This window comes from Ursus americanus, chromosome 15 (genome assembly GCF_024610735.1).
Source record: "Ursus americanus isolate L20-20 chromosome 15, mUrsAme1.1.p, whole genome shotgun sequence".
Taxonomy (NCBI): Eukaryota; Metazoa; Chordata; class Mammalia; order Carnivora; family Ursidae; genus Ursus; species Ursus americanus.
In genome coordinates, this window is record NC_142141.1 from 52,159,353 (window position 1) to 52,174,552 (window position 15,200).

General features: G+C 42.1%; 1 protein-coding gene across 1 annotated transcript in view; it reads left to right on the forward strand.

Annotated features, from left to right (window-relative positions):
• Positions 1-835: 835 nt before the first annotated feature.
• The window catches only part of MARCHF11 (membrane associated ring-CH-type finger 11), a 96,869-nt gene continuing 82,504 nt past the window's right edge, over positions 836-15,200 (forward strand). The window contains exons 1-2 of the mRNA XM_045787403.2: positions 836-1,384; positions 2,597-2,752. Coding sequence (XP_045643359.2) covers positions 836-1,384; positions 2,597-2,752 — 705 coding nt within the window. The remainder of the gene's footprint in view (positions 1,385-2,596; positions 2,753-15,200) is intronic.

Here is a 15,200-nt window from a genome sequence, read left to right on the forward strand (position 1 = left end):
TCTGAGAGGGCTGGGAGCAATCGCCGGGCAGCGGCGGTTACAGTCAGTCCCCAGGGCTCGCGCACTCTTTCCCGGGCACCTGCTCAGGCAGTTCCCGCGAGCCCAGGGCAGCAGCCTGCGGCCCCCAACTCCCACGAGGGTCTCGGGTTCGATCATCCCGGCCCCACCCAGACCGCCGCTGCCGCATCCCACTTGCCTTCCCAGTAACGGTTTCTGGACCCGTGGCCTCCGACCCCTCCCCCTTCTCCCGGCTCCCGAGAGCCGCAGTGCCGCGCAGTTTGGAGAAGGGTAATCCGCCCCGGAACCGACGTGAGCTGCCCCGGGGCGGGGTCCGTGGAGGCGGCTCGGGGATCTTCCCTCCCTGAATTCCGGCCGGAGGTCTCGCACCCCAGCCGGGGTTTGCACCCGCCGCCCCCACATCCCCCGCCCTCCCCTGGAACGCCCCCTCCACTCCTCCCCGTCGGCCCCGCGCCCGCTCCTTCCACCTCCTTCCCCCGCCCCCCCTCGCGGCGCGGCTCCTGTCCCCCTCCCCCTCCGTCTCTCCCGCCCCCCGCTCCCCCGCGGCGCTGCTCTCACGCGCTGCCGAATTCAGCGCCGCCTCCATCAGAGCCGAGCCGGCGGCTCTGCGGAGCAGCAGCCTCTGCCGCCGCCGCCGGGCCTTCCGCGTCCCCTCCCCGTCCCGCCCCCCCAGCCCCTGGCGTCCCGGTCCCCCTCCCCACACTCCTCCCTCCCTCCACTCCTCCCTCCGTCCTCCCTCCCCCTCCGTTCTCCCTTCTGCTGCTACCCGAGCCCGGCCCGCCAGCTGGGCTGGCAGGAGGGCGGCGGCGGCACCACCATGAGCTTTGAGGGCGGCCTCAGCGGCAGTCTGTGCCGCGGGGCGGAGAGCGGGGACACCGAGCCGCCCCCGTCACCTCCCCCGCCGCCGCCGCCGCCGCCGGGAGAGCCGGCCTCGGTCCCCGCGCCCCCACGCTACCTGCCACCGCTGCCCGCGCCGCCCGCGTCCGCTGAGCGCGCCGCGGGACCAGACGAGCCGCCGACGGAGGTGGTCCCGCGGCGCCGGGGTGCGGACGAGCTGCCGCCGCCGCCGGCGCCCCTGCCGCCCGCCGGCCAGGAGGTGTCGGCGGCTGGCGACTCCGGGGAAGGTCCGAGGCGCCTTCCGGAGGCGGCGGTCCCTGAGGCGGCGGCAGCGGGGAAAGGCGTCCCCGGGGAGCCTGAGGCCGGCGCGGGCGGGGAGGGCGAGCGGCGGGGCGCCGGCGACCAGCCCGAGACGCGCTCGGTGTGTAGCAGCCGCAGCAGCAGCAGCGGCGGTGGCGACCAGCGCGCCGGGCACCAGCACCAGCACCACCAGCCCATCTGCAAGATCTGCTTCCAGGGCGCGGAGCAGGTAAGGCCCTGCGGGACCTCGGAGCAGCTGGCAGTGGGCTCTGGTCAGGACTGGACCGGCTCCTGCCCTGGACGATCGACCTTTCAGCACCACGGACAGCGCTCGCCTTCCGCGTTCCTCGCTATCCCTGCTTGTCTGTCTGGCCAACTAAGCTGCTACTTGTGTTCCCTTTTCCCTTTCTCTGAAGGCAGATGAAAATGTCCCGGTGGCGAATGCAGGTTTAATTTGATTTACACTTATTTTTTTTTTCCTACCTGGTTTTGCAATTACGCATTCCTCAGGTGCTTTAATGATCATGCCCTAAGTATCTCTTTTGTGAATTGCTAAATGGATTTTGGTTTATATGTAGAAACGAACCTATATCCCTTTTTCTACAAATGTATCCTGAGGAAGTCTTAGAATATAGTCTGGGGGTGAGTCACGCCTAAACTAGAAAGGGCAGGGTCTTCACATATTGCAAATTATGTTGACTTAATCTCACTGATGTGAAGAGCGTATTACAGTTTTTACAAGAGAAATAGGAATGTACTTTGACCTTGTGAAAGAAAGCCTATTTAGCTAACAATGTATTTTATATTTTGTTAGAAACATAAAAACTAAAATTAAAAACTTCATTAGAGGTGGATGCAAACTTATATGAGAGTGATCATGGAGACAACAGGATATCTCTTACAAAATGTGTGGTCTGAGAAAACATTAGGTTTAATATTTTTAAAAGTAAGGAAATTGCGTAAGAATATGCAGGCTTTCAGGAATATAGTGCCCTAAGTCAATATTTATGATGCCACATTTAGAAAAAAATAAAAGCATTGCAAGCTACTTTCTGGGATGCCATGCATTTCTTCTTTAGCGATGATTAAGAATAACTGCAGAGGAAATGCATCTGACCATCCACTTAAAAGTTATTAAAGAGATTTAATAGTACAGCTTTCCCCCAAGGGTATTGGGAGCTCTATCTTGCAGACATTTTGTATGTTGGTAGAACATTTATGTCATAACTCCAAGCAATATCTTTGAAATAGTTTTAAGACTTAAGTTTCATTCCCATCAGAGATATAAAAATTTAATTTTATGTTCTAAGATAGTTTGATGCTTGTATCCTTCTGGGTAAATGGCTTTGTAAGAAAAGAAAGCAAGTTTTAAGTTTTTGTTTGTTTTTTTTTTTAATAGAGACATGAGTATAAATATTCACATGAGCTGGTTTCTTTTCAGGGAGAGTTGTTAAACCCCTGCCGCTGTGATGGGTCAGTTCGATACACACATCAGCTGTGCCTGCTAAAGTGGATCAGCGAGAGGGGTTCCTGGACCTGTGAGCTCTGCTGTTACAGATACCATGTCATAGCCATTAAAATGAAACAACCTTGCCAGGTAAACACTCATGACATTTTTTTCCCTGAAATGATTTTACTAAACATGTGTGCCCTTGAGTTTAGTTACTACTAAGGATATTTACATATGCTACTTACAAACATTTTATACAAATCAAAATAAAGCCAAGGTTTAGAATTTATTGAGTTGTGCTTTGAGAAATCTGAGACATTATTATCTGAGAAACTCGAGACATTTTATTCAAATGGTTTCCTTTATTGATTTGTTGCTTTTTGATAAACTTATGCCCATATTTTTTCTAAAAGGGCAAGTTGGTAAACTGTCTTATACTTCAATCAAATCAATTATTATTAATTAAAAACATTACACAATTTATTTTAATAATATTTTTGTTAATTTAAGCATTGAAGCCCAGAATGGGCTCCATTTATGGGAGACACATGCAAGTAAAGCGGAACTTTACAATCTGGAAACTTCAGTTGAATCTATTAGTTTTAATCTGAAAACTTTTTTCACTTAACCAGGCTCTTTTTCATATGATGCTGCATTTGGAAGCTTTGGCTACTTTCATTTGCTGTGTTCAGCTACATAGTAGATGCAGAAGTATTTCCACAAGTTACTCTCAATAATACCACTGAAATTGTGTATATTCTTAAAATTTTTGTGTATAATCACATAAAACACAATACCCATAACCCTACAAATGCCCTTGGAAAAATAGGCTTTGGTTTTTTTCATGGTGGAACTGATTCAGATTCTTTGAATAGACTGGTGGGATGTAAAATTCAAAATATTAAGAATGACATTAAATTAAAGCAGAATAGTGTGTAATTGATGAGATCTGGTAGTGACATGGGGCTGAAGTTAAGCAGATGTTAAAGAGTAGGTTCAAAACAGACGAAGGATGCAGTAGAAGGAAGAGGGGGGAGGGGATTGAAAAGTTAGGAGGGGAAGAAAGTCATAAAATCCAATGTCCCTTGTTTCTGTTTAAATTAACAAATGTAGTTTGCATTGAGCAGTATAAAATAGGTGAAACTGTTAGTGATTGCAGAGGGAACCTAGAAGCTGAATTACTACTGCATTAATAATTTAAAGTTCATAGATTTTAATTTGTGCAGCCTTCGTATGGTTTGCAATTAATTTGCATCTCTGATAGTCATCATTTAAAGCATGATTAGCAGGCATGAGATGAAAATGTGGATTTTTTTCAAGTTGACCAAAGGCTTATAAATAATTTGGAGAGAAGAAGAATAACCAATGTGGATAAGTGATGCTGTCATGCCAAAGATAGGCACAAACCTGACACGTGTTCCCAGAACCTCTAATTGATTGAACTACCTGGGTATCAATTTATGGATCTATCACAGTTGTCCTGAGAAACAGATGGAACCATGTCTGGATATAATGAAAAGAGTAGTATCACTGGATCTACAATAATTCTGTGACTAGAAACATGGGGAGAGGAGAAAGGGGGCGTTTGGAACTCCAGTGAAAAGTCCCATGAGAAGCATTATGGCTGGATGTTCAAGAGCTCAAATAGAATGCTAAGTATTTCAGAAACTTATGGCTACCATATATTAACTCATGTGGGTTGGTTAATTTTGAAGTAAACAGAAATAGGTCCTTGATATAATTTGAAAATAGAGGAGACAAAGGGCTGGGGCAAAAAATACTGTTTAATAATTCTGTAGGAAAATGAATTGATGGCTATTATGTTTTGCTTCATTCATAAAACATATCATTCAATATCATTTTAACAAAAGCAGTTCGCAAAGTTATATGACAAAAAAAAAAAAAAAAACCCAAACCCAAAAACTAACCCAGTGTTACTAAAACACTAGAATTAATTTTATTATGGCATATGCAAATACCACCCTGATCTGTAAGGTGACCTCTTTGTTAGAGTGAATTACAAAATGATATTTAGAAACAAAGTTGATATGAGTGTGATGATGATAGCTTAGATCATGCCTGAGAAAGTAACTTTCCAGGACTATGTTATACGCATAAAAAACTCAGTACTCTTAATGAATGGAAATCAGTTATAAGGTTCCTAGAGTGTGGATTCTTCTACCTAGGAGCAATTTATTTTCAGATAAAGTTTTATTAATTGTCTGACATTTCTGTTACAGATGACCAACAAACTGAGCATTACTCTCATTTATGGTTTTCTACCTTGCTGGTGTGAGGCCTATCAGATTTAGCATTTATCACATTCGTGCTTTTATAACCTGGCAGAAATCCATTTCTTCATGGTGTAGGATCAAACAGGAAGTATGTTTTGGCACCCCCCCTTCACTTGCCGTATCCCTCTGTCCTAAGTATAGAGCCCTCCATAGCTGTGAGTGGGTGGTTCCTTGGATGTAGAACAGAAGAGAGAATAAATAATAATATTAATAGAGAACATTTGCTGACTACTTACCCTGTGCCAGGCACTGTTCTAAGTGCTTTACATATGCTGATATTGGTGTTTAATCTTCATAACAAACCTATTAGGTAGGGAACAGTGTGATCACTATTTTACACAAATGAAAACTGAGACAGACACAGAAAAGTTACACAACTTCTACTAGGTACATATCTAGTCAAAGGCAAAGGCAGGATTCAAATTTAGTCGGTCTGGCTCTGAGGTCCATGGTCTTAGCCTCCATGCCCCATAGTTCTCAGTTCCATCATAGCCATTTCTGGGCCTATCATGGCTTGTCCTGTGCAAAGCTGAGTCACTCAGGAACTGGTTTTAGCTTGTGTCTCTAAGATGGTCTAGAAAGGCTTTGACTATTTATTGTTGTATAACAAACCACCTCAAATACTTGGTGGTTTGAGCGACAATCAGTTATGATCCCTTCAGAGCCTGGGTTGACTGAGGTCAGCTGGAAGGTTCTTCTCCATATGTGGTGCTAGCCTGGAGCCATAGTCATCCAGACGTTTGACTAGATTGGAGCATCCAGGATGGCTCACTCATATGACTTGTTCTTCGTGCTGGCTGGTCGCTGGAAGCTCAGCCAGGCTGTCAACTGGTGCCTCAGTTCTCTTTCCATGTGACTTGGATTTTTCACAGTATGCTGGTTGAGTTCCAAGTGCCTACAGATCTCTTAAGGCCCGATCTTGGAAGTGACATAGTTTCATGTATGCTGTATTCTCTTGATTAAAGCAAGTCACAGGACCAGCCCACATTCAAGAGAAGGGAAAATAGACTTCACCTTTGGAGTCTGCCCTCCTTTAAAGAGAGCGGCTATCTTTAATCCACAATAGGAGATAGCTTCAAAAAATAGCTCTATCTGCCTATCCTGGTCTCTGCGTCAAGTACTCGTTAGGCCCAGATAGGTCAACAGGCACCGCCATAACTTCCCTCCTAGCGCTCAGAAATAAAGAAAGCTTGAAAAAAATGCGTGGGCGGTTGATTCCATCAGTGATGCTTGGTACATACTCTCAAGGACTTTCAGAAGTGATTACTACCATGAGGTACCTTGTAGTGCTCAGAGGGATATGGGAATAGAGAAGGAAAAGGAGCAGCTAACCAGAAAGTGTGTGTGTTTGTGTGTATGTGAGGGTCTTGTGCTGCAAAGAGTCTAAAACTTTAGTTTTACTTGTTTTTCTCGTTGAGATTAGAGTTCTTTGAGAACTTGGGTCTAAAATTCCCCATTCCTTTGGATTTTAGTGATGTTCAGCAACATGACCCAGTAGAAAACTGATGTATCTTCTAAACATATTTAAACCTTAATTGCTGTGTCATTAGCAGTAGGAGTTAATTAAGACATTCCAAGTAATTAACATGCATTTACCCTCCTACCTACTTGCAGAATCTATTTTATTGATTAACATATTCAGGTTGGTGCACTAATAATATTTTAAGAGTAAAAGCCAGTTCTGTTTTGAATCTCATAGTGTGGTATAAAATTAGTGGAATCTAAGGATATATAAGATCAAATTTATCTTGAGATGTTGGTGACATTAACTAATTAAGCTATATTCAAGTTTATGAATCCTTTCAGTTCTTGTTCAAGAGATACAGATGTTTGAAGAGATAACATTTATTTGGTAACATATTGTATGGGAAACTTAAGACTTGTTATAAAAGACTGAGCACACTGCCTAAACATAGAAAAACACACTATAAATGGAAGGTACTCCCTGTGTTACCTTGCACAACTTACAACTTGTGCCTCATTAGCTCATTTTTTAAAAGTGATCTCTAAACCCAGCATCGGGCTGGAATGCGGGACACTGAGATCAGGAGACACAGGCTCTACCAACTGAGCCAGCCAGGCGTCCCTGTTAACTCATCTTTAAAAGACCATAAGGGCACCTATTTTATTCACTATTTTGAGGACTAAATACATAATATATGTAAAGCGGTTAGAGTAGTGCCCAGCACAGAGTAGGTGCCATTTTAATGTTGGCTCTGATTATTATTACTTGTTCATTCAGCTAATGGAGGGGGACCTTCGGTCGCTCATGGGTCCCTGTTGTGTCCTGCAATCTCTTGTCACCAGCGTGAAGTTAAGGACTTCTCTTTCCGTATCATTCTTTTCCCCTGGATGTTCACCCCCTGCTTTTTCTGGGAGGGCCCATCTCAGTGTCTGAACAAATTTGTTTTTGTAAATAATGAATGAATCAGCATTTAGAAAATGCAGGGGTATAATGCGATATAATGATCTCAGCACATAGAAGCATATGTACTCTCCAGATATCCCTCCCCATGGGTCCCTATTGGAGTCTGCTCGTAATTGGAGTTACGAGATGCTTCCACAGATAGCCAAGCCCAAAGCAGTGCTGTTCAGCTTCTCAGACATCATTTGTTTACACTTTGGAAATCCCCCTGCTGGGTGGGATGTGTGTGAGTAGGAGGAGGTTGGAGAAGCCCCAGAGATCCCTGGGGGGTGATCCCAAAGAGGCACAGACAGTTGGCAGAGCATCAGTCAGAGTGAATAGTGGTGTCCTTCAGCTTTCCTTCTTCCTGCCTTACTTAGAGTACCAAAGGAAAGGACTAGCAAGGAACTTGCCTTGGGCGGCATTGAGAGTTGCATGTGGGCCGTATACCCTTGTGAATATTAGGCCCGTGGACATTTTTACTAGCCTGTAACATTATTATCGGCATTCTGCTTACAGCTTTTCCTTTCAACACTTACAGTGTGCTGTCCGCAACAGGTCTTCGCATAGCAGTAAGAGTGATGGGAAAGTCTCCTGGGAGGGAGAAAGACTTGGGAGTGTTTTTCATTTTTATCCATATTCTTAAAAACCCTGGGGCTCATCGTGACAATTTTGAATTAGAGAGGACGTTGGCTCCAGGTAGGTTCCTAGGGGTTCATGTTCTGGACCTTATTTGTAAAGTGTTTCTAGAACTTTAACTTCTCAAGGAACCTGGAGTCATTATTTCCCTGAATGGCGCTGTGTCATGAAAGGGGTGGTCTGCCTTCAGAAGTGAGGTAGTCATTCTCATGATAGAGCTGATGCACTAGGAGAAGTTGGCAAGTTATTCTAGAAAATCGACTGTGATTTTGAAAACGCAATAAAACATCAGAGCATGAGCTTTATCAGTATTGCGTGCTGTCATTTGAGAAATACTTCAAGGCATTTGTATTTTACGGTTTAAAAATGTCTGCCTGCATACAACCTGTTTGGCGTGGTGAGCCTCCCCTTTTCTTTTTCTTTTCCTAAGTGTTGTTCTTACTAGCATTCTCTGTAGGTTTACTAGCAAATGGCAAGCTGAGGAGAAGCTTTTCATTACCATGCCTGAACAACTGAGAAACAACATTAAAATGTAATATTTAAATGCATATGTTGGCATATTTTATAGATAATTAAAAATGTCAAAATAAACAAAGAACACATCATGAGGCAATTTGCTCGCCTTTGAAATTATTTTTGTTTCACTTGCTTACTAATTCTCAAAACACATGAATCTTCATTGTACTCACTAGAACAGATTAACGGTTCTCCGCTGAATAAAATATGTAAATTACACTTTGTGTACTACTTACAAGCCGTCTTACTTATTGTATAGGCCACATGTACTGGGATTTTACAATTTGTCTCAAGGCCAGATTGTTCTGAGATGGTAGTTAAAAGAGACAGAATCCATTTAGGTATCGTGTGCTGGTTTTGGCTTCTACCTTTTATCGAAAGAGGATTGGGGATGGTGTTGCCCAGATGGATGATACTCTGTGAAACTGTCTTCTACACACATTTCCTTTTGTACATTCCTTACCTCTTTTAAAGTGTATTTCAACTTGGATACCTTTCTGTTCTTTACTTTCTTGGCCCTTCTACCCAGTTGCCTGTAGAAGAAAGAACCCCTACACCTACCCCTACCCCCACCCCTGCTGGGGTGGAGCTGGGCAGACTTTTTGGTCAAAGCAAGTTATGGTAGCAAGAAAATTTGGTAGTGGTTGAGTAGAAGATCCTTGCTATGGCTCCAAAATGTCTTCGCTTGATGACATTTATCTCGTTATGTAAACCAGAGGTTAGAAAATCTGTTCTGTAAAGGGCCAGAGAGTAAATATTTTAGGCTTTGAGGGCCTAAAATATTATAGTTACTGTCTTAGCATGAAAGCAGTCGTAAACATTGTATGAAGGAATGAGTGTGTCTGTGTTCCAGTAAGTCTTCACTTGTAGGCCCTGAAATTTGAATTTCATGTAACCTGAACGTGTCGGGAAATCATATCCTCCTTTTGTCTCCCCCCAACCCCAGCCATTTAAAATTTAAAAACTTGTGGGCAACACAAAAAGAGGTGGTGAGCTGGATTGGGCCCACATGGATTTGGCATAGTTTGCCAAGCCCTGATTTAAACAAATTGAGTATCGATATGGGCATAGGTGTTTTCTGACCTCTTAGAAAATGAAATGGGTGAAATGTTCCAAAATTTGTATGTTTCTTTGTAATTTTGAGTGAAATCATCATAAACCTGTATCATTCAGAAAACAGTGGCACTGTATCTCCATAACAAAATGCCATTAACTTAATACTAAATATTAAAACCATTGTTTCTTCTAGACCATTTCTTGGTTGTATCAGACTCAAACCCTCCATTTCCAGGAGCAGCTTTAGTTAAGTTAGAACCAGAAGGCAGAGACATCCCAAAATAAGCCCTCAATGTCCCTGGAATGGGCCACCTTCTCATCTCCTTGAGTTGTAGAATGCATTTTAGAGAGAGTTCACAGATCCATTCCCAAAGCAAGTCCTTCCAGGCTATCTGCAACTCAATAGGTATGCTTAGAATACCCCCTTTTGAGTGTCTTAAAAAAATATTTAGTTTGATTGGGGTTCCAAGCTTGCCTTCTAGGAGGACAAGCTTATCAGTGAGTGGAAGGGTTTTAGAACAAATTTCGTAACACAGCTCAACATCGCTTGGGAAAACTTCTCTTTCTTGGTCACTCTGTGGTCATTCAGTGAATACTTGTGGAGTGAATGAATGAATGAATGAATGCAGAAGCGAATGTCTTGTAAGATGAACAGAACCATGGGGGTCATGTTCATATTCGTGCAGCGAGAACATGTCTTAGGAAAACGAGTTGCATTTGTTGCTCACACATCAGCCATCTAGACTGGCTGTTAGTTCTCAACTTGTTCTTAAATTGCTCTTCTAATAATTTTATTCCCAGTGTGCCACGGTGAAGTATGTTCAGTTGTTCAGAGCACAGGCAAAAGCCTTAAGAGTAATAGAGGGATCTATTTTTAAAATCTAAAATTAAAAAAAAAAAAAGTTTCCAGAGAGACATGTCTGCTCTTTTCACAAAATAAAATGTCATGAAAAGAAACTCTGTGAATGTAGAATTACCCATGTGTGACACACTTGCTTTCTTGAGATTGTCACTGGTTGACAGATTTCATCTAGGGTTTGTTCTGAGAATTTGACTAATTTGTTGGAAATTTTGCTGTATGATCATGGGTATAGATGAGCTGCTAAGAATATCTACTCGGTAGAATTTTTTGGGGTGGAATATGTCACCTGATTGAAAACAAGGTGACTTTTTTTTTTTTTGACAAAAGGTCTGTACAGTTGTAACATAACTTCAAACTTGCTTTTTCTACCGGTGATAACAATACTCCAACACAGGGACATGTAGCAAGAGAACAGACTATTCCTTCCTTGCTCATTTCCTGCTTGGTATGTGGCTTTGCCGTGATAAACTTGGCTTCCTTCTATTTTCGGACCTTGTAAGAGAAGAATGTGGTATGACTGAGGGCAAATCGAGTGTGCTTCTGACCCTTCAGAGCAGCAGGGAGGGGACCAACGGGAGATAGTTGCCTATAATTACAAGTAAATGGATGGTAGAATCAGAGGTCTCTCCAGGAAAAACTACACTGTGGCTTGTGCTTTCTGTATCCTTGGATATTTGACAACATCTTCCCTGGGAGCGTAACTTAGAGTTCAACAACTGCTCGACATGATTTAGCCAAACGGAAGTCCCATGTAAGTAGAGGTGGATGGTCTCAGCGGGAAGCAGTCACCTGGAAGCGTTTCTATAGAGGTCAAGTCAATAAGAGAACTTACTGAGGATACATTTCTTATTCCATCCTTCCTTTTAGGTGTGGTATGCTCTGGAAACTCCTGTCCAAAACCTGTGCTCTCTCTCCAGTTTTTATCCCTTCAAGACAGTTCACTTTGATAACACTTGGGCAGTGTTTACTTATCATAGTAATAGAGTGTCATTGCCTTAATGTGCCTTTTGGTTTTGTTTCTCATTTTGGTATGCTAATTATGTGCAAGTGGCCAAAGCTTAATTTGGGCACAGGGGGCCCTCCCATATGCATCTAGCTCTAATTACAGGCACCCTCTTGGCACTCCTTTGTTATATATGGATGTGCACTTGTGCTGTCACGCTCATTTGTGTCATGACTCTGAGTTACGATATAGTTCAAATAAACAAGGAACTATTTCAAGAAATGTATACAGTCTTGCCTTGGTTTGTTCAGCCTGTTAAAAAAAGATTTTTAAGAATGATAACGTTTCTCACAAGTATCAAGGAATTTTACTTATATTCTTGTGAAAGAATATTCCAGAATATTCCAGGAAATACTTTTGCTCTTTTCTACCCCCCCAACTGCCTCCCCAGTATTAACTTCTTTTCTATGCTACATTTGCAATTTTTTTACATAAATAAGTATGTAGGGGGAATCTCTTATTAATTAAAAAAAAAGAACTTAAAAAGTTTAGAGTAGAACAGAGCATAGGATTTCCTAGAAATATATTCAGCATTTAGTAAATATTTGTTTTATGCTCATTCCATCTTTTTCTTCCTTTTCTCGATAACATCGTCCCTTATTTTTTTCGTGGAAGCAAGTAGATGGGAGCTTGCCAGGGGAAGCTCCAGTCTTTTTAGAGAGGAGAGGTTATCGATCCTTACCCACATTGTATCCTCTAGGACCAAGCATGCCCAAGCTCAAACCTGGAAGTTGAAAGAAACTTTTGATTGTAAGACCACCTTTTCATCCTTTCTGAAACTGTTTTCCTTTACTTTTATGGTGGACTTTCAGTCCTACAGCTATAGCTTCTATTAAAGTCATTTTCAGATCTCGGCAAGACTTCTCAGCAATTTGAGAAGTAGTATAAAGAAGTGAAAAAATGCAAAGCCAACAAGATTATAAGTAATTGTGCCAAAATTTGTTGGGTAGCTTTGGATGGCACATGGTTCTTAGAGTATGGAGGGAAAGACTCTTGGATATTGAAAACTTTTTGAGTAATTTGGTGAAACATGTAACAGTGGGTGACTCATCTCCCTACCTCCTGCCTGCCTCTTCTCTCTGACCTACATTCTACTGAAACTGAAGGTAGTAACTATTACAGAAAACAAAATTTGAAATAGAATATGCTACTTTCATTTTGGACATGATTAAGCTCTACTACAGTAAACATTAGGGGGAAAATACCAACCATTCCTTGAGTTGCTTATAGGGAAAATTTCAATGCTAAGTGATGATGAGTGCGTGGAGATTGTTAATATAATAGGGCATAGCGATGGATTAATGTGTGTTTATTTTTGGTCTAGAAGATGATTTTACTCATGTCAGGGGTTAGCCTCAAAATATTTCATCTTTGTTATTTCCTTTTTTTTCTTTTTCTTTTTTTTAGATTTCATTTATTTATTTGACAGAGATAGAGACAGCCAGCGAGAGAGGGAACACAAGCAGGGGGAGTGGGAGAGGAAGAAGCAGGCCTCCAGCGAAGGAGGCCGATGTGGGGCTTGATCCCAGAACACCGGGATCATGCCCTGAGCCCAAGGCAGACGCTCAACGACTGAGCCACCCAGGTGCCCCGATCTTTATTATTTCCTACCAAGAATTATATAATCAACACTTTTCTGTTGATTATGTTTTCCTGCATCTAACAAATTAACCACTATTATGTAGCAGGCACTGTTCTAGGCCCTAGAGCTACAGAGTTAGGTAAACCTCTGCTTCTTATTTTAAATCCTTGATGGTGAGGGATAGACTGTAAGCAAATAAATTTTAAAAACTAGGTAATTACAGATTACATTGATACTTCTACTGGAAATAAACTGAGTGGTTAAAACAGGGCATGCTTGTGTGAGCCGTGTGGTCCTGGATTAGAGTTGGAGACATCAGTATAAATTCATGTTTTGCTTAAGATAAATACAAATATTTATAGATATTTGCTTATGCAGGGGTTAGTATACACTCATCCATTTCCTAGCTCTGTCTGTTGAGAGGGCCTAATGGTAGTGACACTCCAGTAATAGCACCAGATCTTGGTTTCCAATACCATTTTCCAATAAAGGGGACCAGTCACATACAAAATGGTGTTCTTACACAAGATGAGACTGGAGTATCTTGTACCAGAAAGTAAAGAAGTGCTCAAAAAAAAAAAAAGGACGGAGGCATAGCAAGACAACATAAAGGCCAACCTTAAATGGCTAAATCTGGAACACTTTGAGCAATGAATTAAATAATATAGTATTGGATTATAACTCAAACTATAACATAAACATCCATGAGTACATACTGATATAAATAAATGATTGAATAAGTGAGTGGAGGAGAAGAGACAAATCTCCCTAACTGAAGAATTCCAAATATTTTTTTCCATATTGCATGCACAATGGAGTACTCCAGTTGTACCCTCCTGAGTGTGGGCTGTACTTAGTGACTTGCTTCCAAGAGTAGGTTGGTTACAAAAGTGGAAGGAGGCAGGGGAGTAACCTTCCACTGGAGAAGCCTGGCAAATACTACATTAGCTGGGTGATAAGTGTTTACATTATCTGTGATAAGTCATATTCATAACATATGCTGTTGTTATGATGTGATGAGACTACTTTACCTCTATGGTCTTCCTCTTAAGAACCCATACCTAGTCTAATAATGAGAAAAATATTAGCCCAAACCAAATTGGGGAGAATCTACAAATACCTGACCAGGGCTCTTCCACACTGCAAAGGAAAAACAAGGAAAGTCCGAGAAACTGTCACGGACCAGAGGGAGCTAAAGAGATATAATGACTAAATGTAATGTTGTGGTGTCCTGGATGGGATGCTGGAACAGAAAAAAAAAGGACACCGGGGAAGAACTAGTGAAATCCTAGTAAAGTGTGGAGCTTAGTTAATAGTAATGTACCAGTGTTAGTGTATTAGTTGTGACAAATTTATCCTAGTAATGTAAGATGTGAACGAGGGAAACTGTATACAGAGTACAAAGGAACTCTTTATATTAGCGTTGTAACTTTTATGTAAACCTAAAAATACTCCCAAATCCATTTTATTAGAAAAAAAGATTATGGGGAAGTCTAAGTATATCTAGGTAGGAGGGGTAGGGAAAGTCTGCGGAGACAACATCTAAGCTTAGACCTAAATGTTGATGAAAATCCTATCTTGAAAAACTCTTTGAAGAGCATTCTGAAGGAAGAGCAGCTAAACCAAAGACTCTAAGTAGGAAAGAGCTCAGTGTGTTGGAGGGAATAAAAAGAGGATGATGACGGAGGAGGGGCAAGTGATGTCATTGGGGAAGCAGGGGTGCACCTCACCATGTAGGCTATCATGAAGAATTTATGTTTCATTCTAAGAGCAAGGGGAAGACATTGGAAAGTCTCAGGCAGAGGAGAAATAATAGTAGTAATAATAGATGTCTCTGATTGCTTTGTGGAGACTGGGTTGGAGAGAGGCTGGGCTGAGGCAGGAATGCTATTAGAAGGCTTCCTTGGTGGATGGATGGGAGGGACATAACAGTAAGTCATGATGGCAGCAGAGATGAGGGAAAGTGGATCCATTTGAAAAATGTTTGAAAGTTGAAGCAACAGGTGTGTTTCAATTTTGTTTTTGTTTTTTTGTAATTTATTTGATGACAAAATATCTGAACTGACTTGAGGCTACTGATGGTCTTTATCTAGCTATCAGTTAAGGTCAATATTCATGTGTTTTGCCACAGAAATATTGTGATTAGTTAATAAGATGTTAACCTAAACCTTGCTTAGTATATGGGACGTTCCATTTATGTTGAAAATGCACCATGTCATATTTTAAAAATCTGGACAGT